This window comes from Pan paniscus, chromosome 8 (assembly GCF_029289425.2).
Source record: "Pan paniscus chromosome 8, NHGRI_mPanPan1-v2.0_pri, whole genome shotgun sequence".
In the NCBI taxonomy this organism is placed as follows: Eukaryota; Metazoa; Chordata; class Mammalia; order Primates; family Hominidae; genus Pan; species Pan paniscus.
The window spans coordinates 58,178,132-58,203,557 of NC_073257.2; the positions used below are offsets into that span (position 1 = coordinate 58,178,132).

The 25,426-nt window shown below is 41.7% G+C and overlaps 1 protein-coding gene across 1 annotated transcript in view; it reads left to right on the forward strand.

Annotated features, from left to right (window-relative positions):
• The first annotated feature begins 23,558 nt into the window (after positions 1–23,558).
• The window catches only part of ALOX5 (arachidonate 5-lipoxygenase), a 70,191-nt gene continuing 68,323 nt past the window's right edge, over positions 23,559–25,426 (forward strand). The window contains exon 1 of the mRNA XM_003816753.4: positions 23,559–23,831. Within this exon, the coding sequence (XP_003816801.3) occupies positions 23,682–23,831 (150 nt within the window). The 5' untranslated portion in view covers positions 23,559–23,681. The remainder of the gene's footprint in view (positions 23,832–25,426) is intronic.

Below are 25,426 nucleotides of genomic sequence, written 5' to 3' on the forward strand. Positions count from 1 at the left end.
AAATACCATATGTACCCCATAAATATGTACAAATATTATGTATCAATAAAAATGTTTAAAAAGAAGCTGCAATCAACATTTCATCATTATCTTTTCAGCAGCATCCTTACAAAGTTACAGAGACATCTTAAGATGTATCCCTCTTCCTCTGAATCTTCCTGGGATAGAACAAATGAAAACTAAACAAGGAGTGGGCTGGGAGGAGCTGTCAACATCCATCCTAAGGAAAAGTCTGTTAGGGCTATGAGCTTCCTCTGTCCTAGAGTAGAGCTGGGAAAATAGAGTCTTGACAATTGATTTCTTATTCTTTCTTTCTCTAAATCCCCAATGAATATGTTTTTCTTTTTAGTGCTCAGTGGTAGACAGGGCTTAATTCTGTTTAGTTATGCAAACAGGCCAGAAGAAACTGAAATAGGCTATAAATGTTTGGAGCTGGCCAAAAGAAGATGAAGTCACACAAGATACCCTCTGGAGGAAAGTGACTGTCAAGAAAGTCACTTTCCTGACCAGCAAAAGGACCAGCACTATTTTGTCCTGCTGAAGAAGTACATTTGTCCTGCTGCTGTCATGGGGACAGTGGCTCCAGGGCTTCCTGTGGACATGCCACAAGTTCCACTCCATGAGTCAGGAGATCATGCGGTCAGCTGGGGGGAACTTAGGGTTGCTTTCTTGAGCTTAGCCTTATGCTGCGTGTCTGCTTTGCCAACCACAAAAACCATAGTTTCATAGCAAGTTGCAGGCTCCCTGGAAACTTAACCTACCTACTAGGATACATTTACAGCTGCTTTTCTCCTGGCATCAGGCTGGAGATCAAGAAATACATAAAACATAGTCCCTGCCCTCAGTTAGCTCAGAATATGGTGGGGGAATGGAGACAGAAGCAAATACTGGTGGGACGAGTGACGATGGGCCAAAATATGGGCTTAAACAAAGGTCGTGGGAGCTCAGAAAAGGAGCAACTCACTCTGCCTGAAAGAGTCATGGAGGGCTCCACAGAAGAAGCAACATTTGTGCAGGAGGAGATTAGAACACAGAGGAGGAGGATAGCAGCACTCCAGATGAAGGGAAGGAAATGTGCCAAGATTTCATGGGAATGAGAAGATGTAAACTGCTCAGGAAAAACCATGGTTGAAGCTCTTCACAGTGGCTGAAGCATGGTGTGATTGTCAGTTTGGCTTGTCAACTTGGCCAGGCTGTAGTACTCAACTATTCAACCAAGCACTGATCTAGGTATTGCTGTGAAGGTATTTTGTAGTCGCAATTAACCTCTACAATCAGTTGACTCTATTTAAAGGACATTATTCTGTATTATCTGAGTGGACCTGATCTACTTCATCCCAGAGGTAAATGATTCTCCAGCAGTGTTCTCTTCTACATCTAGGGCTTGGAAGATGAAGGTGAAGGAGAATATGGAACAACAACAAGAAAAAAGTCAATCAATCAGAACTTCCATCCCTGTGTTTGTTAGTTCACTTTATGTTCAACCAGTATGTCTCCACTTTTATCTGCTTCCTTGTAAGATTTCATCTGAAAAAGGGAATTCACTCTTCAGGTGTTGGAAATCAATTATGAGAGAAGCACTTACAGAATGACTACCTGAAGAGCTCTGCAGACATTCTCCAGAGTAAAACAACCATAACCGGTGAAAATTAAAAACAAACAAAATAAAAAAAGTTAGAGTATTGGAAATTGTTCTAAGGGCAGACAGCAAATGAAGAAATCCAAGAAAGCCTACCAATTTCAGTGAGAGGAGTGAGAGTCTATGGTGTTGAGTCTATGGTGTTTAAGTTATGTTCATTTCCTCCCTCTCCTGCAATCAGTTCAGTGAAACAGAAACCCTGCTCCAGAAATGTGCAGCCAAAAAGACAGGGTGCCCTTTCCCCTCAGCTCCCAATCTAGGGCAGACTACCAGCATTTCCCAAGCCCATCTCTGGCTCTACGTTGCAGAAGTTCTATTCCAAGAAAGTTTGACCGAGAATCTGAAGCTTCCTTCTTCCACTCAGCCTCTACTATTAAGGCATAAGTTCTATCCCCAGTGCCACAGGCCAAGAATACTGATGCTGAATGTCCTTGCTCCACTACACTCATAGGGCAGAGATTCCATGGGAGGAGTGAAGTTTCCATTCCAGAAAAGGCAGAAAAACAGAAATTATTGCCCAATCCAGTACCCCACCCATAAAGAAGGAAAGACATCTGAGAAAAGCATGACACTGTCCCCAAAAACCACCTGCAGAGTAGTGGCAGTAGAGGCAGTAGGGAGACTAGAGGACCTGCCTAGAGGGAGAAGTAGGCCATAAGAAGAAAAGTCTCTAGTTCTCCCTAAAGGGACAAACTTTATTTGCAACAGAACATGTGGAAGTTCAAGCCTAAGGGCACTGTCAAAAACAATGAATATTTTGGTGGTAAGCAATTAATAGGTTAATGGCAGCTTAATGAGAGCAACAGACTAAACCATAAACCAGCTAGACATATACAATAAAAATCAAAGAAAGAGACAGCCAAGAAGGGCCTTCCTGAGGTTAAAACAAACATCAAAGTCTTGTCTGAAAAACTGCTCCTGCAAAGGAAACAAAATATATTTGGATCAGACTGTGGAGCAATTTATGGCCCTAAAAAGCTGTCAAAACCAAAAGAGCAATTATCTAGCAATTGCTGGAGGTTAACAGCGGGGTATGATACCAAAAGAGGCAAACAACTGAACAGATCAGAGAAAGAGGCAGTCAAAGAGAGCACTGCTAAACGCACTGTAATTCCAATTTGAGAGAAAATGTGCCCAGTGCTGTGACTCCCTCAGGAACAACATCAGAGGCCACAAATTATGAAGGAAATAGGCTTCACTATATAGTCTAGCCAGGCAATTAAACAAATAAACAATTAAACAACAGTAACATAGTGAGGGGGGCAGAAATGAGTATTGCAACTAGCTAGAACATATTTTTGAACAAAAAAATTATGAGTCAAGCAGAGATATGGAAAAGACAGAGCCATACACCAGAAAAAAGGTAAGCAAGAGAAACTGCCTTTGTGAGTGCCAAGATGTCAGACATAGCAGAAAAAAAACCTCAAAGTAATTATTATAAATATGTTCAAAAACTAAAAGAAAATGTGCTTAAAAAATAGATGGTATGATAATTTTTTGTCAATTCAAAAATACCAATAATAGATTAAAAATATTTTTTCAAAAGTTAATTAACCAAATGGAAATTCTGGGGTTTAAAAGTAAAATAACAACAATAAGAACATTTTGCTAGAGGAAATGAACAATAGATTTGTACTAGAAGGAAAAATACTCAAATAAACAGGGATTTCATCAACACCAAACCTGTCTTACAAGAAATACTAAAGGGAGTTCAATCTGAAAGAAAGAACATTAACAAGCAACAGGAAATCATCTGAAGGTACAAAACTCACTGTACATTCAGATGATAATAAGTCCTCAAAATAAGGACTTATTAAATAATAAGTCCTCAAAAAACACAGAATATTATAACACTGTAATTATGGTGTGTAAGCTACTTATATCATAAGTAGAAAGAGGAAAAGATGAACTGATTAAAAAACAATTACAACAGCTTTTCAAGACTTAGTATAATAAGATATATAAATAATAGAAAGCTTCAAAGCATATAAATAAAGTTAAAATGTAGAGGTTTTTTAGTTTTCTTTTTGCTTGATTGTGTATTTGTTTATGCAATCAGTGTTGTTTTCATCAGCATAAAATAATGGGTTATAAGATAGTATTTGCAGGCCTCATAGTAACCTCAAATTTAAAAACATACAATGGATACACAAAAAGTGAAGAGCAAGAAATTAAAACATACCACCAAAAAAAATACTTTCACTAAAAAGGAGACAGGAAGTAAGAAAAGATGGGAAAGAAGATCACAAAACAACCAGAAAATAAATAACAAAATGGCAAGCAAGTCCTTATTTGTCAATAATAATATTGAATGTAAATGGACTATACTCTCCAATAAAAAGATATAGAGTGGTTGAATGGATTGAAAAAAAAAGGACCCAATGATCTGTTACCTACAAGAAATAAACTTCACTTATAACAATACACAGACTAAAAATAAAGTCATGGGAAATGATACTTCACGACAATGGAAACCAAAAAAGAACAGGAGTAGCTATACCTTTATCAGACTAAATAGATTTCAAGACAAAAATTGTTAAGAACAACCAAATAAGGTCATTATATAATGATAAAGAGATCAGTTAAGCAAGAGGATATAACAATTGTAAATATATATGCACTCAACATTGGAGCACCCAGATAAATAAAACAAATATTATTAGAGCTAAAGAAAGATAGACTCCCCCAAAACAATAATAGCTGTAGATTTCAATGCTCCACTTTCAGCATTGGACAGATCTTCCAGACAGAAAATCAACAAGGAAACATCAGATGTAATCTGCACTATAGACCAAATGGGCCTAATAAGTATTTACAGAATATTTCATCCAAAGGTTACAGAAGACACATTTTTCTCCTTAGCACATACATCATTCTCAAGAACAGGCCATATATTAGGTCATGAATCAAGTCTCAAAACATTCAAAAAAACTGAAATAATATCAAGCATCTTCTCTGACCACAATGGAATAAAACTAGAAACCAATAACAAGGGGAATTTTGGAAACTATACAAATACATGGAAATTAAACAATATGCTCCTAAATGATAAGTGGGTCAATGAAGAAATTATGAAATGAATTGAAAATTTTCTAAAAACAAATGACAATTGAAACATAATGCACCAGAACCTATGGGATACAACAAAAGCAGTACCAAGAGTGATATTTCCAGATAAGGGCCTACATCAAAAAGGAAGAAAAACTTCAAGTGAATAACCTGATGATGCATCTTAAAGAACTAAAAAGGCAAGAGTAAACCAAACCCAAAATTAGAAGAAAAGAACTAATAAAGATCAGAGTAGAAATAAATAAAATTGGACTTCTGCTCCAAGATGGCCTAATAGGAACAGCTCCAGTCTGCAGCTCCCAGCATGATTGGCACAGAAGATGGGTGATTTCTGCATTTCCAACTGAGATACCAGGTTCATCTCATTGGGACTGGTTGGACAATGGATGCAGCCCATGGAGGGTGAGGTGAAGCAGGGCGAGGAGTCACCTCACCCGGGAAGCACAAGTGGTTGGGGGATTTCCCTTTCCTAGCCAAGGGAAGCCGTGACAGACTGTACCTGGAAAATCGGTTCACTCCCACCCAAATACTGTGCTTTTCCCACAGTCTTAGCAACCGGCAGACCAAGAGATTCTCTCCCAAGCCTAGCTCGTCAGGTCCCATGCCCACGGAGCCTGGCTCACTGCTAGCACAGCAATCTGAGATCAACCTGCGAGGCTGCAGCTGGGTGGGGGGAGGGGTGTCAGCCATTGCTGAGGACTGAGTAGGTAAACAAAGTGGCCAGGAAGCTCACACTGGGCGGAGCCCACCACAGCTCAGCAAGGCCTACTGCCTCCATAGATTCCACCTCTGTGGGCAGGGCATAACTGAACAAAAGGCAGCAGACAACTTCTGCAGATTTAAACGTCCCTGTCTGACAGCTCTGAAGAGAGCAGTGGTTGCCCCAGCATGGCATTTGAGCTCTGAGAACAGACAGACTGCCTCCTCAAGTGGGTCCCTAAACTCCACATAGCCTAACTGGGAGACACCTCCCAGTAGGGGCCGACAGACACCTCATACAGGTGGGTGCCACTCAGGGACAAAGCTCTCAGAGGAAGGATCAGGCAGCAGTATTTGCTCTTCTGCAATATTTGCTGTTCTGCAGCCTCTGCTGGTGATACCCAGGCAAACAGAGTCTGGAATGGACCTCCAGCAAACTCCAGCAGACCTGCAGCTGAGGGACCTGACTGCTAGAAGGAAAACTAACAAACAAAAAGGAATAGCATCAACATCAACAAAAAGGACATTCACACCAAAACCTCATCTGTAGTCACCAATATAAAGACCAAAGGTAGATAAAACCACAAAGATGGGGAGAAACCAGAGCAGAAAGCTGAAAATTCTAAAAACTGAGCACCGCTTCTCCTCCAGAGGATTGCAACTCCTCACCGGCAACGGAACGAAGCTGGGTGGAGAATGACTTTGACAAGTTGGCAGAAGTAGGCTTCAGAAGGTCGGTAATAACAAACTACTCCAAACTAAAGGAGCATGTTCTAACCCATTGCAAGGAAGCTAAAAAACCTTGAAAAAAGGTTAGACAAATGGCTAACTAGAATAAACAGTGTAGAGAAGAACTTAAATGACCTGATGGAGCTGAAAACCGTGGCATGAGGACATCATGATGCATGCACAAGCTTCAATAGCTGATTAAATCAAGTGGAAGAAAGAATATCAGTGACTGAAGATCAAATGAACAAAATAAAGCAAGAAGATAAGATTAGAGAAAAAAGAGTAAAAAGAAATGAAAAGCACCTCCAAGAAATATGGGACTATGTGAAAAGACCAAATCTACACTTGATTGGTGTAACTGAAAGTGATGGGGAGAATGAAACCAAGTTGGAAAACACTCTTCAGAATACTATCCAGGAGAACTTCCCCAAACTAGCAAGGCAGGCCAACATTCAAATTCAAGAAATACAGAGAACACCACAAAGATACTCCTCAAGAAGAGCAACCCCAAGACACATAATTGTCAGATTCACCAAGGTTGAAATGAAAGAAAAAAATGTTAAGGGCAGCCAGAGAGAAACGTTGGGTTACCAACAAAGGGAAGCCCATCAGACTAAAAGTAGCTCTCTCAGCAGACACCCTGTAAGCCAGAAGAGAGTAGGGGTCAATATTCAACATTCTTAAAGAAAAGAATTTTCAACCCAGAATTTCATATCCAGCCAAACTAAGCTACATAAGTGAAGGAGAAATAAAATCCTTTACAGACAAGCAAATGCTGAGAGATTTTGTCACCATCAGGCCTGCCTTACAAGAGCTCCTGAAGGAAACACTGAACATGGAAAGGAACAACTGTTACCAGCCACTGCAAAAACACGCCACATTGTAAAGACCATCGATGACATGAAGAAACTGCAACAATTAACCGGCAAAATACGCAGCTAACAACATAATGACAGGATCAAGTTCACACATAACAATATTAACCTTAAATGTAAATGGGCTAAATGCCTCAATTAAAGACACAGACTGGCAAATTGCATAGAGTCAAGACCCATCAGTGTGCAGTATTCAGGAGACCCATCTCACATGCAAAGACACACATAGGGATGGAGGAAGATCCACCAAGCAAATGGAAAGCAAAAAAAAAAAAAAAAAAAAAAAGCAGGGGTTGCAATCCTAGTCTCTGATAAAACAGAGTTTAAACCAACAAAGATCAAAAGAGACAAAGAAAGCCATTACATAATGGTAAAGGGATCAATGCAACAAGAAGAACAAACTATCCTAAATATATATGCAACCAATACGGGAGCACCCAGATTCATAAAGCAAGTCCGTAGAGACCTACAAAGAGATGTAGACTTCCACACAATAATAATGGGAGACTTTAACATTCCACTGTCAATATTAGACAGATCAATGACACAGAAGGTTCACAAAGATATCCAGGACTTGAATTCTGCTATTCACCAAGTGGACCTAATAGACATCTACAGAACTCTACACCCCAAATCAACAGAATGTACATACTTCTCAGCACCACATCTTACTTATTCTAAAACTGACCACATAATTGGAAGTAAAACACTCCTCAGCAAATGTAAAAGAACAGAAATCACAACAAACTGTGTCTCAGACTACAGTGCAAACAAATTAGAACTCTGGATTAAGAAACTCACTCAAAATCACACAACTACATGGAAACTGAATAACCTGCTCCTGAATGACTACTGGGTACATAATGAAATGAAGGCAGAAATAAAGATGTTCTTTGCAACCAATAAGAACAAAGACACAACATACCAGATTCTCTGGGACACATTCAAAGCAGTGTGTACAGGGAAATTTATAGCACTAAATGCCAACAAGAGAAAGCAGGAAAGAACTCAAATCAACAACCTAACATCACAATTAAAAGAACTAGAGAAGCAAGAGCAAACACATTCAAAAGCTAGCAGAAGGCAAGAAATAACTAAGATCAGAACAGAACTGAAGGAGATAGAGACACAAAAAGCCCTTCAAAAAAATCAATGAATCCAGGAGCTGGTTTTTAAAAAGATCAACAAAATTAATAGACCACTAGCAAGAATAATAAAGAAGAAAAGAGAGAAGAATCAAATTAGACACAATAAAAAAAGATAAAGGGGATATCACCACTGATCCCATAGAAATACAAACTACCATCAGAGAATACTATAAACACCTCTACATAAATAAACTAGAAAATCTAGAAGAAGGGGGAGGAGCCAACATGGCCGAATAGGAACAGCTCCGGTCTTCAGCTCCCAGCGTGAGTGACACAGAAGACGGGTGATTTCTGCATTTCCATCTGAGGTACCAGGTTCATCTCACTAGGGAGTGCCAGACAGTGGGCGCAGGTCAGTGGGTGCGTGCACTGTGTGTGACCCGATGCAGGGTGAGGCATTGCCTCACTCGGGATGCACAAGGGGTCAGGGAGTTCCCTTTCCTAGTCAAAGAAAGGGGTGACAGACGGCACCTGGAAATTCGGGTCACTCCCACCCGAATACTGCACTTTTCCAACGGGCTTAAAAAACGGTGCACCTGGAGAGTATATCCCGCACCTGGCTTGGAGGGTCCTACACCCACGGAGTCTTGCTGTTTGCTAGCACAGCAGTCTGAGATCAAACTGCAAGGTGGCAGCGAGGCTGGGGGAGGGGCGCCCGCCATTGCCCAGGCTTGCTTAGGTAAACAAAGCAGCCGGGAACCTCAAACAGGGTGGAGCCCATCACAGCTCAAGGAGGCCTGCCTGCCTCTGTAGGCTCCATCTCTGGGGGCAGGGCGCAGACAAACAAAAAGACAGCAGTAACCACTGCAGACTTAAATGTCCCTGTCTGACAGCTTTGAAGAGAGCAGTGGTTCTCCCAGCACACAGCTGGAGATCTGAGAATGGGCAGACTGCCTCCTCAAGTGGGTCCCTGACCCCGGACCCCCAAGCAGCCTAACTGGGAGGCATCCCCGAGCAGAGGCAGACTGACACCTCACATGGCCGGGTACTCCAACAGACTTGCAGCTGAGGGTCCTGTCTGTTAGAAGGAAAACTAACAAAAAGAAAGGACATCCACACCAAAAACCCATCTGTACATCACCATCATCAAAGACCAAAAGTAGATAAAACCACAAAGATGGGGAAAAAACAGAGCAGAAAAACTGGAAACTCTAAAAAGCAGAGTGCCTCTCCTCCTCCAAAGGAATGCAGTTCCTCACCAGAAACGGAACAAAGCTGGACGGAGAATGATTTTGACGAGCTGAGAGAAGAAGGCTTCAGACGATCAAATTACTCCGAGCTATGGGAGGACATTCAAACCAAAGGCAAAGAAGTTGAAAACTTTCAAAAAATTTAGAAGAATGTATAACTAGAATAACCAATAGAGAGAAGTGCTTAAAGGAGCTGATGGAGCTGAAAACCAAGGCTCGAGAACTATGTGAAGAATGCAGAAGACTCAGGAGCCGATGTGATCAACTGGAAGAAAGGGTATCAGTGATGGAAGATGAAATGAATGAAATGAAGTGAGAAGGGAAGTTTAGAGAAAAAAGAATAAAAAGAAATGAACAAAGCCTCCAAGAAATATGGGACTATGTGAAAAGACCAAATCTACGTCTGATTGGTGTACCTGAAAGTGACGGGGAGAATGGAAACAAGTTGGAAAACACTCTGCAGGATATTATCCAGGAGAACTTCCCCAATTGAGCAAGGGAGGCCAACATTCAGATTCAGGAAATACAAAGAACGCCACAAAGATACTCCTCGAGAAGAGCAACACCAAGACACATAATTGTCAGATTCACCAAAGTTGAAATGAAGGAAAAAATGTTAAGGGCAGCCAGAGAGAAAGGTCAGGTTACCCTCAAAGGGAAGCCCATCAGACTAACAGCGGATCTCTCAGCAGAAACTATACAAGCCAGAAGAGAGTGGGGGCCAATATTCAACATTCTTAAGGAAAAGAATTTTCAACCCAGAATTTCATATCCAGCCAAACTAAGCTTCATAAGTGAAGGAGAAATAAAATCCTTTACAGACAAGCAAATGCTGAGAGATTTTGTCACCACCAGGCCTGCCCTAAAAGAGCTCCTGAAGGAAACACTAAACATGGAAAGGAACAACCGGTACCAGCCACTGCAAAATCATGCCAAAATGTAAAGACCATTGAGACTAGGAAGAAACTGCATCAACTAACGAGCAAAATAACCTGCTAACGTCATAATGACAGGATCAAATTCACACATAACAATATTAACTTTAAAGGTAAATGGACTAAATGCTGCAATTAAAAGACACAGACTGGAAAATTGGATAAAGAGTCAAGACCCACCAGTGTGCTGTATTCAGGAAACCCATCTCACGTGCAGAGACACTCATAGGCTCAAAATAAAGGGATGGAGGGAGATCTACCAAGCAAATGGAAAACAAAAAAAGGCAGGGGTTGCAATCCTAGTCTCTGATAAAACAGACTTTAAACCAACAAAGATCAAAAGAGATAAAGAAGGCCATTACTTAATGGTAAAGGGATCAATTCAACAAGAAGAGCTAACTATCCTAAATATATATGCACCCAATACAGGAGCACCCAGATTCATAAAGCAAGTCCTGAGTGACCTACAAAGAGACTTAGACTCTCACACATTAATAATGGGAGACTTTAACACCTCACTGTCAACATTAGACAGATCAACAAGACAGAAAGTCAACAAGGATACCCAGGAATTGAACTCAGCTCTCCAGCAAGCAGACCTAATAGACATCTACAGAACTCTCCACCCCAAATTAACAGAATATACATTTTTTTCAGCACCACACCATACCTATTGCAAAATTGACCACATACTTGGAAGTAAAGCTCTCCTCAGCAAATGTAAAAGAACAGAAATTATAACAAACTATCTCTCTGACCACAGTGCAATCAAACTACAACTCAGGATGAAGAAACTCACTCAAAACTGCTCAACTACATGGAAACTGAACAACCTGCTCCTGAATGACTACTGGGTACATAACGAAATGAAGGCAGAAATAAAGATGTTCTTTGAAACCAACAAGAACAAAGACACAACATACCAGAAACCCTGGGACGCATTCAAAGCAGTGTGTAGAGGGAAATTTATAGCACTAAATGCCCACAAGAGAAAGCAGGAAAGATCCAAAATTGACACCCTAACATCACAATTAAAAGAACTAGAAAAGCAAGAGCAAACACATTCAAAAGCTAGCAGAAGGCAAGAAATAACTAAAATCAGAGCAGAACTGAAGGAAATAGAGACACAAAAAACCCTTCAAAAAATTAATGAATCCAGGAGCTGGTTTTTTGAAAGGATCAACAAAATTGATAGACCGCTAGCAAGACTAATAAAGAAAAAAAGAGAGAAGAATCAAATAGATGCAATAAAAAATGATAAAGGGGATATCACCACCGATCCCACAGAAATACAAACTACCATCAGAGAATACTACAAACACCTCTACGCAAATAAACTAGAAAATCTAGAAGAAATGGATAAATTCCTCGACACATACACTCTCACAAGACTAAACCAGGAAGAAGTTGAATCTCTGAATAGACCAATAACAGGAGCTGAAATTGTGGCAATAATCAATAGCTTACCAACGAAAAAGAGTCCAGGACCAGATGGATTCACAGCCAAATTCTACCAGAGGTACAAGGAGGAACTGGTACCATTCCTTCTGAAACTATTCCAATCAATAGAAAAAGAGGGAATCCTCCCTAACTCATTTTATAAGGCCAGCATCATCCTGATACCAAAGCCAGGCAGAGACAAAACCAAAAAAGAGAATTTTAGACCAATATCCTTTGAGGAACATTGATGCAAAAATCCTCAATAAAATACTGGCAAACAGAATCCAGCAGCACATCAAAAAGCTTATCCACCATGATCAAGTGGGCTTTATCCCTGGGATGCAAGGCTGGTTCAATATACGCAAATCAATAAATGTAATCCAGCATATAAACAGAACCAAAGACAAAAACCACATGATTATCTCAATAGATGCAGAAAAGGCTTTTGACAAAATTCAACAACACTTCATGCTAAAAACTCTCAATAAATTAGGTATTGATGGGATGTATCTCAAAATAATAAGAGCTATCTATGACAAACCCACAGCCAATATCATACTGAATGGGCAAAAACTGGAAGCATTCCCTTTGAAAACTGGCACAAGACAGGGATGCCCTCTCTCACCACTCCTATTCAACATAGTGTTGGAAGTTCTGGCCAGGGCAATCAGGCAGGAGAAGGAAATAAAGGGTATTCAATTAGGAAAAGAGGAAGTCAAATTGTCCCTGTTTGCAGATGACATGATTGTATATCTAGAAAACCCCATTGTCTCAGCCCAAAATCTCCTTAAGCTGATAAGCAACTTCAGCAAAGTCTCAGGATACAAAATCAATGTACAAGAATCACAAGCATTCTTATACACCAACAACAGACAAACAGAGAGCCAAATCATGAGTGAAATCCCATTCACAATTGCTTCAAAGAGAATAAAATACCTAGGAATCCAACTTACAAGGGATGTGAAGGACCTCTTCAAGGAGAACTACAAACCACTGCTCAAGGAAATAAAAGAGGATACAAACAAATGGAATAACATTCCATGCTCATGGGTAGGAAGAATCAATATCGTGAAAATGGCCATACTGCCCAAGGTAATTTACAGATTCAATGCCATCCCCATCAAGCTACCAATTACTTTCTTCAAAGAATTGGAAAAAACTACTTTAAAGTTCATATGGAACCAAAAAAGAGCCCACATCACCAAGTCAATCCTGAGCCAAAAGAACAAAGCTGGAGGCATCACACTACCTGACTTCAAGCTATACTACAAGGCTACAGTAACCAAAACAGCATGGTACTGGTACCAAAACAGAGATATAGATCAATGGAACAGAACAGAGCCCTCAGAAATAATGCTGCATATCGACAACTATCTGATCTTTGACAAACTTGAGAAAAACAAGCAATGGGGAAAGGATTCCCTATTTAATAAATGGTGCTGGGAAAACTGGCTAGCCATATGTAGAAAGCTGATACTGGATCCCTTCCTTACACCTTATACAAAAATTAATTCAAGATGGATTAAAGACTTAAACATTAGACCTAAAACCATAAAAACCCTAGAAGAAAACCTAGGCATTACCATTCAGGGCATAGGCATGGGCAAGGACTTCATGTCTACAACACCAAAAGCAATGGCAACGAAAGCCAAAATTGACAAATGGGATCTAATTAAACTAAAGAGCTTCTGCACAGCAAAAGAAACTACCATCGGAGTGAACAGGCAACCCACAGAATGGGAGAAAATTTTCGCAACCTACTCATCTGACAAAGGGCTAATATCCAGAATCTACAATGAACTCAAACAAATTTACAAGAAAAAAACAAACAACCCCATCAAAAAGTGGGCAAAGGATATGAACAGACACTTCTCAAAAGAAGACATTTATGCAGCCAAAAAACACATGAAAAAATGTTCACCATCACTGGCCATCAGAGAAATGCAAATCAAAACCACAATGAGATACCATTTCACACCAGTTACAATGGCAATCATTTAAAAGTCAGGAAAGAACAGGTGCTGGAGAGGATGTGGAGAAATAGGAACACTTTTACACTGTTGGTGGGACTGTAAACTAGTTCAACCATTGTGAAAGTCAGTGTGGCGATTCCTCAGGGATCTAGAACTAGAAATACCATTTGACCCAGCCATCCCATTACTGGATATATACCCAAAGGATTATAAATCATGCTGCTATAAAGACACATGCACACGTATGTTTATTGCGGCATTATTAACAATAGCAAAGACTTGGAACCAACCCAAATGTCCAACAATGATAGACTAGATTAAGAAAATGTGGCACATATACACCATGGGATACTATGCAGCCATAAAAAATGATGAATTCATGTCCTTTGTAGGGACATGGATGAAACTGGAAATCATCATTCTCAGTAAACTATCACAAGAACAAAAAACCAAATATGGCATGTTCTCACTCATAGGTGGGAACTGAACAATGAGAACACATGGACACAGGAAGGGGAACATCACACTCTGGGGACTGTTGTGGGGGAGGGGGTGGGGGGAGGGATAGCACTGGGAGATATACCTAATGCTAGATGACGAGTTAATGGGTGCAGCACACCAGCATGGCACATGTATACATATGTAACTAACCTGCATATTGTGCACACGTACCCTAAAACTTAAAGTATAATAATAAGAAGAAAAGAAAGAAAGAAAGAAAGAAAGAAAGAAAGAAAGAAAGAAAGAAAGAAAGAAACTAGAAGAAACGGATAAATTCCTGGGCACATGCACCCTCCCAAGACTAAACAGGAAGAAGTAGAATATCTGAATAGACCAACAACAGGCTCTGAAATTGAGGCAATAATTAATAGCTTACTAACCAAAATAATTCTGGGACCAGAAGGATTTACAGATGAATTCTACCGAGGTACAAAGAGGAGCTGCTACCATTCCTTCTGAAACTATTCCAATCAATAGAAAAAAAGGGAAGTCTCCCTAACTCATTTTATGCGGCCAGCATCATCCTGATACCAAAGCCTGGCAAAGACACAACAAAAAAAGAGAATTTTAGACCAATATCCCTGACGAATATTGATGCAAAAATCCTCAATAAAATACTGGCAAACCCAGCCGGGCGCAGTGGCTCACGCCTCTAATCCCAGCACTTTGGGAGGCCGAGGAGGGCGGATCACGAGGTCAGGAGATCGAGAGCATCCTGGCTAACATGGTGAAACCCCATCTCTACTAAAAATACAAAAAATTAGCCGGGCATGGTGGTAGGCGCCTGTAGTCCCAGCTACTAGGGAGGCTGAGGCAGGAGAAGCGTGAACCCAGGAGGCAGAGCTTGCAGTGAGCCAAGATTGTGTCACTGCACTGCAGCCTGGGGGACAGAATGAGATTCCATCTCAAAAAAAAAAAAAAAACTGGCAAACCAAATTTACCAGCACATAAAAAGCTTATCCACCACAATCAAGTAGGCTTCATCCCTGGGATGCAAGGCTGGTTCAACACACACAAATCAATAAATGTAATCCATCACATAAATAGAACCAATGACAAAAACCACATGATTACCTCAATAGATGCAGAAAATATCTTTGACAAAATTCAACAGCACTTCATGCTAAAAACTCTCAATAAATTAGGTATTGATGGGATGTATCTCAAAATAATAAGAACTATTTATGACAAACCCACAGCCAATATCATGCTGAATGGGCAAAAACTGGAAGCATTCCCTTTGAAAACCAGTACAAGACAAGGATGCCCTCTCTCACCACTCCTATTCAACATAGTATTGGAAGTTCTGGCCAGGGCAATCAGGCAGGAGAAAGAAATAAAGGGTATTCAATTAGGATAAGAGGAAGTCAAATTGTCCCTGTTTGCAGATGACATGATTGTATATTTAGAAAACCCCATCATCTCAGCCCAAAATCCCCTTAAGCTGATAAGCAACTTCAGCAAAGTCTCAGGATACAAAATCAACATGCAAGAATCACAAGCATTCCTATACACCAATAACAGAGAGCCAAATTATGAGTGAACTCCCATTCAGAATTGCTACAAAGAGAATAAAATACCTAGGAATCCAATTTACAAGGGATGTGAAGGACCTCTTCAAGGAGAACTACAAACCACTGCTCAAGGAAATAAAAGAGGATACAAACAAATGGAAGACCATTCCATGCTCATGGATAGGAAGAATCAATATCATGAAAATGGCCATACTGCCAAAAGTAATTTATAGATTCAATGCCATCCCCATCAAGCTACCAATGACTTTCTTCACAGAATTGGAAAAAACTACTTTAAAGTTCATATGGAACCAAAAAAGAGCCCGCATAACCAAGACAATGCTAAGCAAAAAGAACAAAACTGGAGGCATCATACTACTTGACTTCAAACTATACTACCAGGCTACAGTAATGAAAACAGCATGGTACTGGTACCAAAACAGAGATATAGACCAATGGAACAGAACAGAGGCCTCAGAAATAGTACCACACATCTACAACAATCTGACCTTTGACAAATCTGACAAAAACAAGAAATGCGGAAAGGATTCCCTATTTAATAAATGGTGCTGGGAAAACTGGCTAGCCATATGTAGAAAGCTGAAACTGGATCCCTTCCTTACACCTTATACAAAAATTAATTCAAGATGGATTAAAGACTTAAATGTAAGACCTAAAACCATAAAACTCTAGAAGAAAACCTAGGCCATACCATTCAGGACATAGGCATGGGCAAGGACTTCATGTCTAAAACACCAAAAGCAATGGCAACAAAAGCCAAAATGGACAAATGGGATCTAATTAAACTAAAGGGCTTCTGCACAGCAAAAGAAACTACCATCAGCGTGGACAGGCAACCTACAGAATGGGAGAAAATTTTTGCAATCTACCCACGTGACAAAGGGCTAATATTCAGAATCTACAAAGAACTTAAACAAATGTTCAAGAAAAAAACAACCCCATCAAAAAGTGGGCAAAATACATGAAAAGACACTTCTCAAAAGAAGACATTTATGCAGCCAACAGACACATGAAAAAATGCTCATCATCACTGGCCATCAGAGAAATGCAAATCAAAACCACAATGAGATACCATCTCACACCAGTTAGAATGACAATCATTAAAAAGTCAGGAAACAACAGATGCTGGAGAGGACGTGGAGAAATAGGAATGGTTTTACACTGTTGGTGGGGGTGTAAATTAGTTCAATCATTGTGGAAGACAGTGTGGCAATTCCTCAAGGATCTAGAACTGGAAATGCCATTTGACCCAGCAATCCCATTACTGGGTATATACTGAAAAGATTACAAATGGTGCAACTATAAAGACACATGCACACGAATGTTTATTGTGGCACTATTCACAATAGCAAAGACTTCTAACAAACCCAGATGTCCATCAATGATAGACTGGATTAAGAAAATGTGGCACATATACACCATGGAATACTATGCAGCCATAAAAAAGGATGAGTTCATGTCCTTTTCAGGGACATGGATGAAGCTGGAAACCATCATTCTCAGCAAACTATGACAAGGACAGAAAACCAAACACCGCATGTTCTTACTCATAGATGGGAACTGAACAATGAGAACACTTGGACACAGGGCAGGGAACATCACACACCAGGGCCTGTTGGGGGGTGGTGGACTGGGGGAGAGATAGCATTAGGACAAATACCTAATGTAAATGATGAGTTGATGGATGCAGCAAACCAACAAGGCACATCTATACCTATGTAAGAAACCTGCACTTTGTGCACAGGTACCCTAGAACTTGAAGTATAATAAAAATGAAAAAAAGAAAATGTTACTAGCAAATTGTAGATGGGTATACCTAATATAACTCCGCATGTGCACTATGTGTCTGGATACACATGGAAAGTATTCAGGCATACACACCAAATTGTTAAAATAAATCCCCTTCCAACATTAGGAGTGGCTGGGCAGCAGATGGCTTTCACTTCCGCACATTCCATGGTGCCAGGGTAATACCACATGACAATAGTAAATAGCAAAAATAACAACCTTAAGTTTAGATTTTCTTATCTAAATTTTAATTCTGTGAAGAAGTTTCCATTTCCCTTTTTCACATCAGGATAGTAGAATGCAGTTTAGAAAGAGTGAGATCACTTGTTAGACTGTACAATTTTTAAGCATCAGCGAAGTATACAATTAAACTTCTCTACCAATCCATTCTCTAAACTTCCCAACCCAAAAAAAAAGAAATACATAAAATTGAAATGAAGAAAACAATACAAAAGATCAACAAAAATGAAAAGTTGGCTTTTTAAAGAGATAAACAAAATTGACAAACGTTTAGCCAGACTAAGAAAAAGAGAAGGCCCAAATAAATAAAATCAGAGATGAAAAAGCAGACAGTATAACTGATACTGCGGAAATTCAAAGGATCATTAATGGCTACTATGAGCAACTGTATGCCAAACATTGGAAAATCTTGAAGAAATGGATAAATTCCTAGACACATGCAACCTACCAAGATTCAACCATGAAGAAATTCAAAATCTGAACAGACCAAAAACAAGTAACAAGATCAAAGCCATAATGAAAATTTTCCCAGCAAAGAAAAGCCTGAGACCCAATGGCTTCACTGCTGAATTCTATCAAACACTTAAAGAACTAATACCTACTCAAATTATTCCAAAAAGTAGAAGAGGAGGGAATATTTCCAAACTTATTCTATGAGGCCATTACTGCTCCTGTATCAAAACCAAGGACACATCAAAAAAAGAAAACTATAGGCCAATATCTCACATGAATATTGATGCAGAAATCCTCAAAAAATGCTAGCAAACTGAATTCAACATCACATTAAAAAATCATTCATTATGACCAAATGGGATTTATCCCAGGGATGCAAATATGGTTCAACATATACACATCAATCAGTGTAACATATCATATCAACAGAATGAAGAGGAAAAACCATATGGTCATGTTAATTGATGCTGAAAAAGTATTTGAGAGAATTAAACATCTCTTCATGACAAAAACCCTCAAAAACACTGGAGACAGAAGGAACATACCTCAACACAATAAACAGACATATATGACAGACTCACAGCTAGAATCATACTAAATGGGGAGAAACTGAAAGTCTTTCCTCTAAGATCTGGAACAAGACAAGGATGCTCATTTTCACCAGTGTTAGTGGAACATAGTACTGAAAGTCCTAGCTAGAACAGACAAGAGACAGAAATAAGGGGCATCCAAACTGGGAAGAGAGAAGTCAAATTACCCTTTTTCACAGATGGTATGATCTTCTGTTTGGAAAAACCTAGACTCCATAAAAAAAAAGATTAGAACTGATAAATTCAGTAAAGTTTCAGGATACAAAATTAACATACGAAAATCAGTAGCATTTCTATATGTCAATAGCAAACAATCTGAAAAGGAAATCAAGGAAGTAATCCCATTTCCCATTTGCAATAGCTATAAATAAAATTAATATAATCTCATCTCTTCAATAAGTGGTGTTGGGAAAACTGCATATCCACATACAAAAGAATAAAATTAGACCCTTTTAATATACAAAACTGGACCCAAGTTAATATACAAAAATTAACTTGAAATGAATTAAAGACTTAAATGTAAGATCTGAAACCAAAAACTCCTAGAGAGAAACATAGGGGAAAAGCTCCTTGATGTTGGCCTTGGCAATAATTTTTTGGGATATTACACCAAAAGCACAGACTTTTGAAAAAATAAACAAGTAGTACTACATCAAACTAAAAAGCTTCTGCATGGCAAAAGAAAGTCAACAACATGAAAAGGCAACCTACAGAATGGAGGGAAATATTTGCAAACCATAAACCTGATAAGAAGTTAATATCAAAAATATACAAAATATATAAGGAACTCACATATCTCAATACCAAAAAAATAATAACCTGTTTTATAATGGGCAAAGGACCTGAATAGACATTTTTTCAAAGAAGACACACAGATGGCCAACGAGTGCAGGAAAAGGCGTTCAACATCACTAATCATCAGGGAAATGCAAATCAAAACCACAATGAGATATCACTCCACACCTGTTAGGAAAGCTATTATGAAAAACACAAGAGACAATGAATATTGGCAAGGGCATGGAGAAAAAAGAACCCTTGTACACTGTTGGTAGAAATGTAAATTGCAACAGCCTTTATGGAAAATAGAATGGAGGTTCCTCAAAAAATAAAAATAGAACTACCATACAATCTAGCAATTCCACTTATGAGTGTACATCCAAAGGAATCAAATCACTATGTCAAAGAGATATCTGTACTTCCATGTTTATTGCAGCTTTACTCACAGTAGCCAAGATAAGGAAAAAATCTAAATGCCCATCAACGGATAAAGAAAATGGGGGGAGGGGTGTGCATGTATACATACACAATGGACTATTTTTCAGCCATAACAAAGAAGGAAACCCTGCCATTTGTGACGATATGAATGAACCCAGAGGACATTATGTTAAGTGAAATAAGCCAGACACAGAAATACAAATATTGTATGATCTCATTTATATGCGAATCTAAAAATTTCAAACTTCAAGACGAATAAGTAGAACAGTATTTATCAGGAGCTAGGGGATGTGGGGAAGAAGCAAAATGTTGGGAAAAGAGTATAAACTTTCAGTTATGAGATGAAGGCCAGGTGCGGTGGCTCATGTTGGTAATCCCAATACTTTGGAAGGCTGAGGCGGAGGGATTGCTTGAGACCAGCCTAGGCAAGAAAGTGAGACCTCATCTCTACAAAAAATAAAAGTAAAAGAATCAGCTGGGAGTGGTGGCATACACCTGTAGTCCCAGCTATTCAGGAGGCTGAGGGGGGAGGATCATTTGAAATTGGAAAGTCAAGGCTGCAGTCAGCCAAGATAGTGCCACTGCATTGCAGCCTGGGTGACAGAGCGAAATCCTGTCTCAAAAAAAAAAAAAAAAAAGATGAATAAGTTCTGGGGATCAAATGTACAGCATGGTGACTATAGTTTATAACTGTGTTATTACTTGAAATTGGATAAGAGCAGATTTTAAGCATCCCCAGCACCCCCCCAACATACACACACACAAATGGTAACTATAGGTGGTGATAGATATGTTAATTTGACTGTGACAATCAGCATTCAATATATACATATATCAAATCATCACATTTTACCCCTTGAAATAGAAACTTTGATTTGTCAATCAAATATTTTAAAACGAAAATAATCATAATATTAATATAGCATACAGGAAAAAATTGCGTATCTCGACTGATACAGAAAATTTCATGATAAAAACACTTTAAAACAAAAGGAATAAAAGGGAACTCCCTCAACCTGATAAATGGCATCTGTGGAAACCCCCAGCTAGCATCAAACTTAATATTGAAAGGCTGGGTGTTCACCTCTTGAACCAGGAACAAGACAAATATGCCGGCTTTTGCCACTTCCATTTGACCTTGTACTGAGGTTCTGGCTAGGGCAATTATCCCTGAAAAAGAAATAAAAGGCTTCCAAGTAAAAGAAGAAGTAAAACTATCTCTACTCGCTCATGACATGATCTTGCATATAGAAAATGTGCACATGTGCACACACACAAACCATTAGAACTAATAAACAAGTTCAGCAAGTTTGCAGAATATAAAATGAATGTACAAAAATCAAGTGTTTTTCTATATACTAGCAATTAACAATCTCAAAATGAATTAAAATTCCATTTACAATAGTATCAAACATAAATTATTTAGAAATAAAAAGTGCACTGAAAACTACAAAATATTTTGAAATAAATCAGAAAATATTTAAGTAAATGGATCACTTGAACCTGGGAAGCAGAGGTTGCAGTGTGCCGAGATTGTACCACCGCACTCTAGCCTGGGCAACAGAGGGAGACTCCAAAGAGTCGAAAAGAAAAGAAAAGATTTAAATAAGCTGAAACACATTCTATGGATCAGAAGACTTAATATTGTTAAAGTGACAATATTCCCGAAATTGATCTACAGCTTCAACTCAACCCCTATCAAAATCCCAGCTTGCTTTTTGGCTGAAATTGACAAGCTGATTCTATAATTTATATGGAATCTCAAAGGATCCAGAATAACCAAAACAATATTGAAAAATAAAGAACAGCGTTGGTGGATTAACATTTTCCAATTTCAAAACTTACTATAACACTGCAGTAATCAAGCAGTGTGGCACTGTATAGCATGTACATTACAGATCAATGGACTAGAATCAATATCCAGAAATAAACCGTTATGTTTATAATGAATTACTTTTTAATAAGGTGTCAAGACAACGCAATGGGAAAAGAATAATGAATTCAACAAATGATGCATGGACAACCGGACATGCACATGCAACACAATGAATTTGAATTCTTCTATCGCTCCATGCATAAAAACTAACTCAAAATGGGTCACAGATGTAAATGAAAAGCTAAAACTATAATAATCCTAGAGGAAAACCTAGGAGTAAATCTTTAAGATGTTATTGTAGGCAGTGGTTTCTCAGATAGGACCCCAAAATCACAAGCGACAAAAGAAATTGGACTTAAAGTTAAATACTTTTGTGCTTCAAACATCATCAAGAAAGTGAAAACACAACCCGCAGAAGCAATAAAAATGCCTGTAAGTCATATATCCGATTAGAGACTTCTATCCAGGATATATAAATAATGCAATTCAATGATAAAAAAGATAAATAGCCCAGTTTTCCAAAGAGTCAAGCATCTGAATATACATCTCTCCAAAAATATACAGATATCCAACAAGCATGTGAAAAGATGTTCAAAGCCATTTGCCAGGTGCACAAACCCAAGACAGTATGAGGAGATGCTACAGGGACTCTGCTGCTTCACAGACATGAAGCGTTGGTGAGAATGTAGGCAGCCGCCTTTGGGGACTTCACATCCCCGCCGCCCCACGCACGGTGAGGTAGTGTTTAAACTTAGCCGAGATCAATACACGCGACTGTGTGCCCGTCAGACCCTGCGCTGCCGGCGGGGCTGGGAGAGGCGGGCGCCAGGAGTGGGCGGGAACCTGGGGGTCAGGCCCCAGCCGCGGGAAGCCGCCCAGGAGCGCGCAAAACCTTCTCCACACCCTTCCAGGCATTTGCCCGCCGCGATTCAGAGAGCCGACCCGTGACCCCTGGCCTCCCCTAGACAGCCCCGCATGTCCAGATGTGCCGTCCCGCCTGCCTCCCGCGACCACTGGCCATCTCTGGGCCTGGGCGCGGTCTCGGCGCCCGCCTGCCCCCGCCAGGAGCCGCAGGTCCAGCCAGTGAAGAAGCCCGCGCTGAAGGAGCCTCTGTGCTCCAGAATCCATCCTCAGTATCAGCGCTGGGGTGGCCTCCTCCAGGAAGCCCTCCTGATTCTCTCATGGGTCGCTCTTCCTCTGCAGACTCCCGGAGCACCCCTGCTCCAAGTACCGCAAGTGGCACTGAGAACCTGGGGAGAGCAGAGGCCGTGCCTAGATTTCTAGGGAGTCCCCGCAGCTCCACCCCAGGGCCTACAGGAGCCTGGCCTTGGGCGAAGCCGAGGCAGGCAGGCAGGGCAAAGGGTCGAAGCAATGCAGGAGAGAACGAGTGAACGAATGGATGAGGGGTGGCAGCCGAGGTTGCCCCAGTCCCCTGGCTGCAGGAACAGATACCTCGCTGAGGAGAGACCCAGGAGCGAGGCCCCTGCCCCGCCCGAGGCGAGGTCCCGCGCAGTCTGCGCCGCGTGAAGAGTGGGAGAGAAGTACTGCGGGGGCGGGGGCGGGGGCGGGGGCGGGGGCGGGGGCGGGGGCGGGGGCGGGGGCGGGGGCGGGGGCGGGGGCGGGGGCGGGGGCGGGGGCGGGGGCGGCCGGGAGCCTGGAGCCAGACCCGGGCGGGGCCGGGACCGGGGCCAGGAACCAGTGGTGGGAGGAGGCTGCGGCGCTAGATGCGGACACCTGGACCGCCGCGCCGAGGCTCCCCGCGCTCGCTGCTCCCGCGGCCCGCGCCATGCCCTCCTACACGGTCACCGTGGCCACTGGCAGCCAGTGGTTCGCCGGCACTGACGACTACATCTACCTCAGCCTCGTGGGCTCGGCGGGCTGCAGCGAGAAGCACCTGCTGGACAAGCCCTTCTACAACGACTTCGAGCGTGGCGCGGTGAGCGCGGGCGGGGCGCGGGTGGGGCGCGGGCTGAGGTGCGTCCGGGACCCGGTTTGGACGGCAGAGGCCTGGGCGGGGGCGCCGAGGGCCCGTCGGGGCGGCCCGGACAGGGCTGGGGGTGTCCAGGACTCTGTCAGGGCGGGCAGAACTGCGGTGGGGCGTGCCCTGGGCTCCCAGTGGCCGGTGGGTACCCTGGTGGGCAAGCGTCCAGGACTCCTCGCGGCGGCCGCGACCCCTGTCGGAAACGGAGACTTCCCGCGTGCCGCCTGCAAGGCGTCTTCCCTGGGAGGAGAAGGCCCAAGGTTTCCCCTCCACTTCAAGATCTGGGCTCTGAGACTCCGGAGCCCCCTTCACTGGGCCGCGTTTCTTGTGCCACCTCTTCCTTAGGCTCCTTCTGCAGGTCGCACAGGGAGGGAGACGCAGAGGAGTCATGCTCACAGAACTCTGAGGGCACCTCGGAGCAGCCAGCTGTGAGCCGTGGGGAAGGGTGCACGTCAGCGGGTCCAGAGGCCTGAGTTCTGTCCAGACATGACCACCAGCTCACTCCGCCGTCTGTCTGGGCCTCAGTTTCCCCAGCTGAAAATGGAGGGTTGGCTTCAGTCTGGTGCATTAGTCATGGGTGAGCCCAGGCCCATCTGGTGGCTCAGACGGCACCTGGGCAGCTTACATTCTCAGGACAGGCCCCAGAGGAAATTAAAGGGAAGGAACAGAACCCAGGCCAGGAGAGGCCTTTCCTAAATGGGGGGGCTGCACTCCCTCCCAGCAGAATGTACACCAGGGAACACTTCCACACTAGGTGTGAGGACGCGGGGGAGCCCTCAGCATTTGGAAGCTAGTTCCTAATGCTGATCTGGACCTGAATTCCAGCCCCACGACTCTTTTCCATGAGCATGGGCAGGTCGCAGTTCTCACTGAGCCTTTAATGAAGTGCCTAATCCAGTACCTGGCACAGAGGAAGCGCTCCGTAAATTACTGGTAATAGTCCCAGACATACTGCAGGTGCGCAGGGAATATCACTTCCCTTCCACCCCACCCCAGCTCCTAACTGGACCAAAAAGATTTAGACTTTACCAAGCTGCCTTCTCACCATTTAGTTTATTATTTGATCAAACCTTGTGAAATTGCTCATAATGGACAAATACAACCGGCAAGTTCATGTTTCAACTGATTACTCCTGGATAAAATTTGTGTTTTAGGTGTGCAGAGCCTAAAGTAAGTAAAAACTACTGTTTTTCTGGATTCCAAGCTCTCCATGGGCTCGATTCCTATCCAGGAGCCTCATACCCTCGCTGTAGCACGACATGGCCCTCAGCCAAGTTCACTAGCATCCTGGCTTGAGCTCCCTTCAAGAAGAGTTAGGTGTTGAGTACAAGAGCAACCTTCAGTTGCTTAGTTGCCCCAGTCGGGGAACTGACCCTGAGGACTGTGGTGCCCTGGAGTTAATCTGTCATCCATTTAGGGTGATGGCACCCTCTGCCATTTCTGACGCACCTTCATTTACTTCCATTATTTCATGGATTCCCCACACCTAGGGGAGAAGGACAGGGTACAGACTACTTCCCCTTTGTAAGTGCTTCCCCCTCCCCATTCTC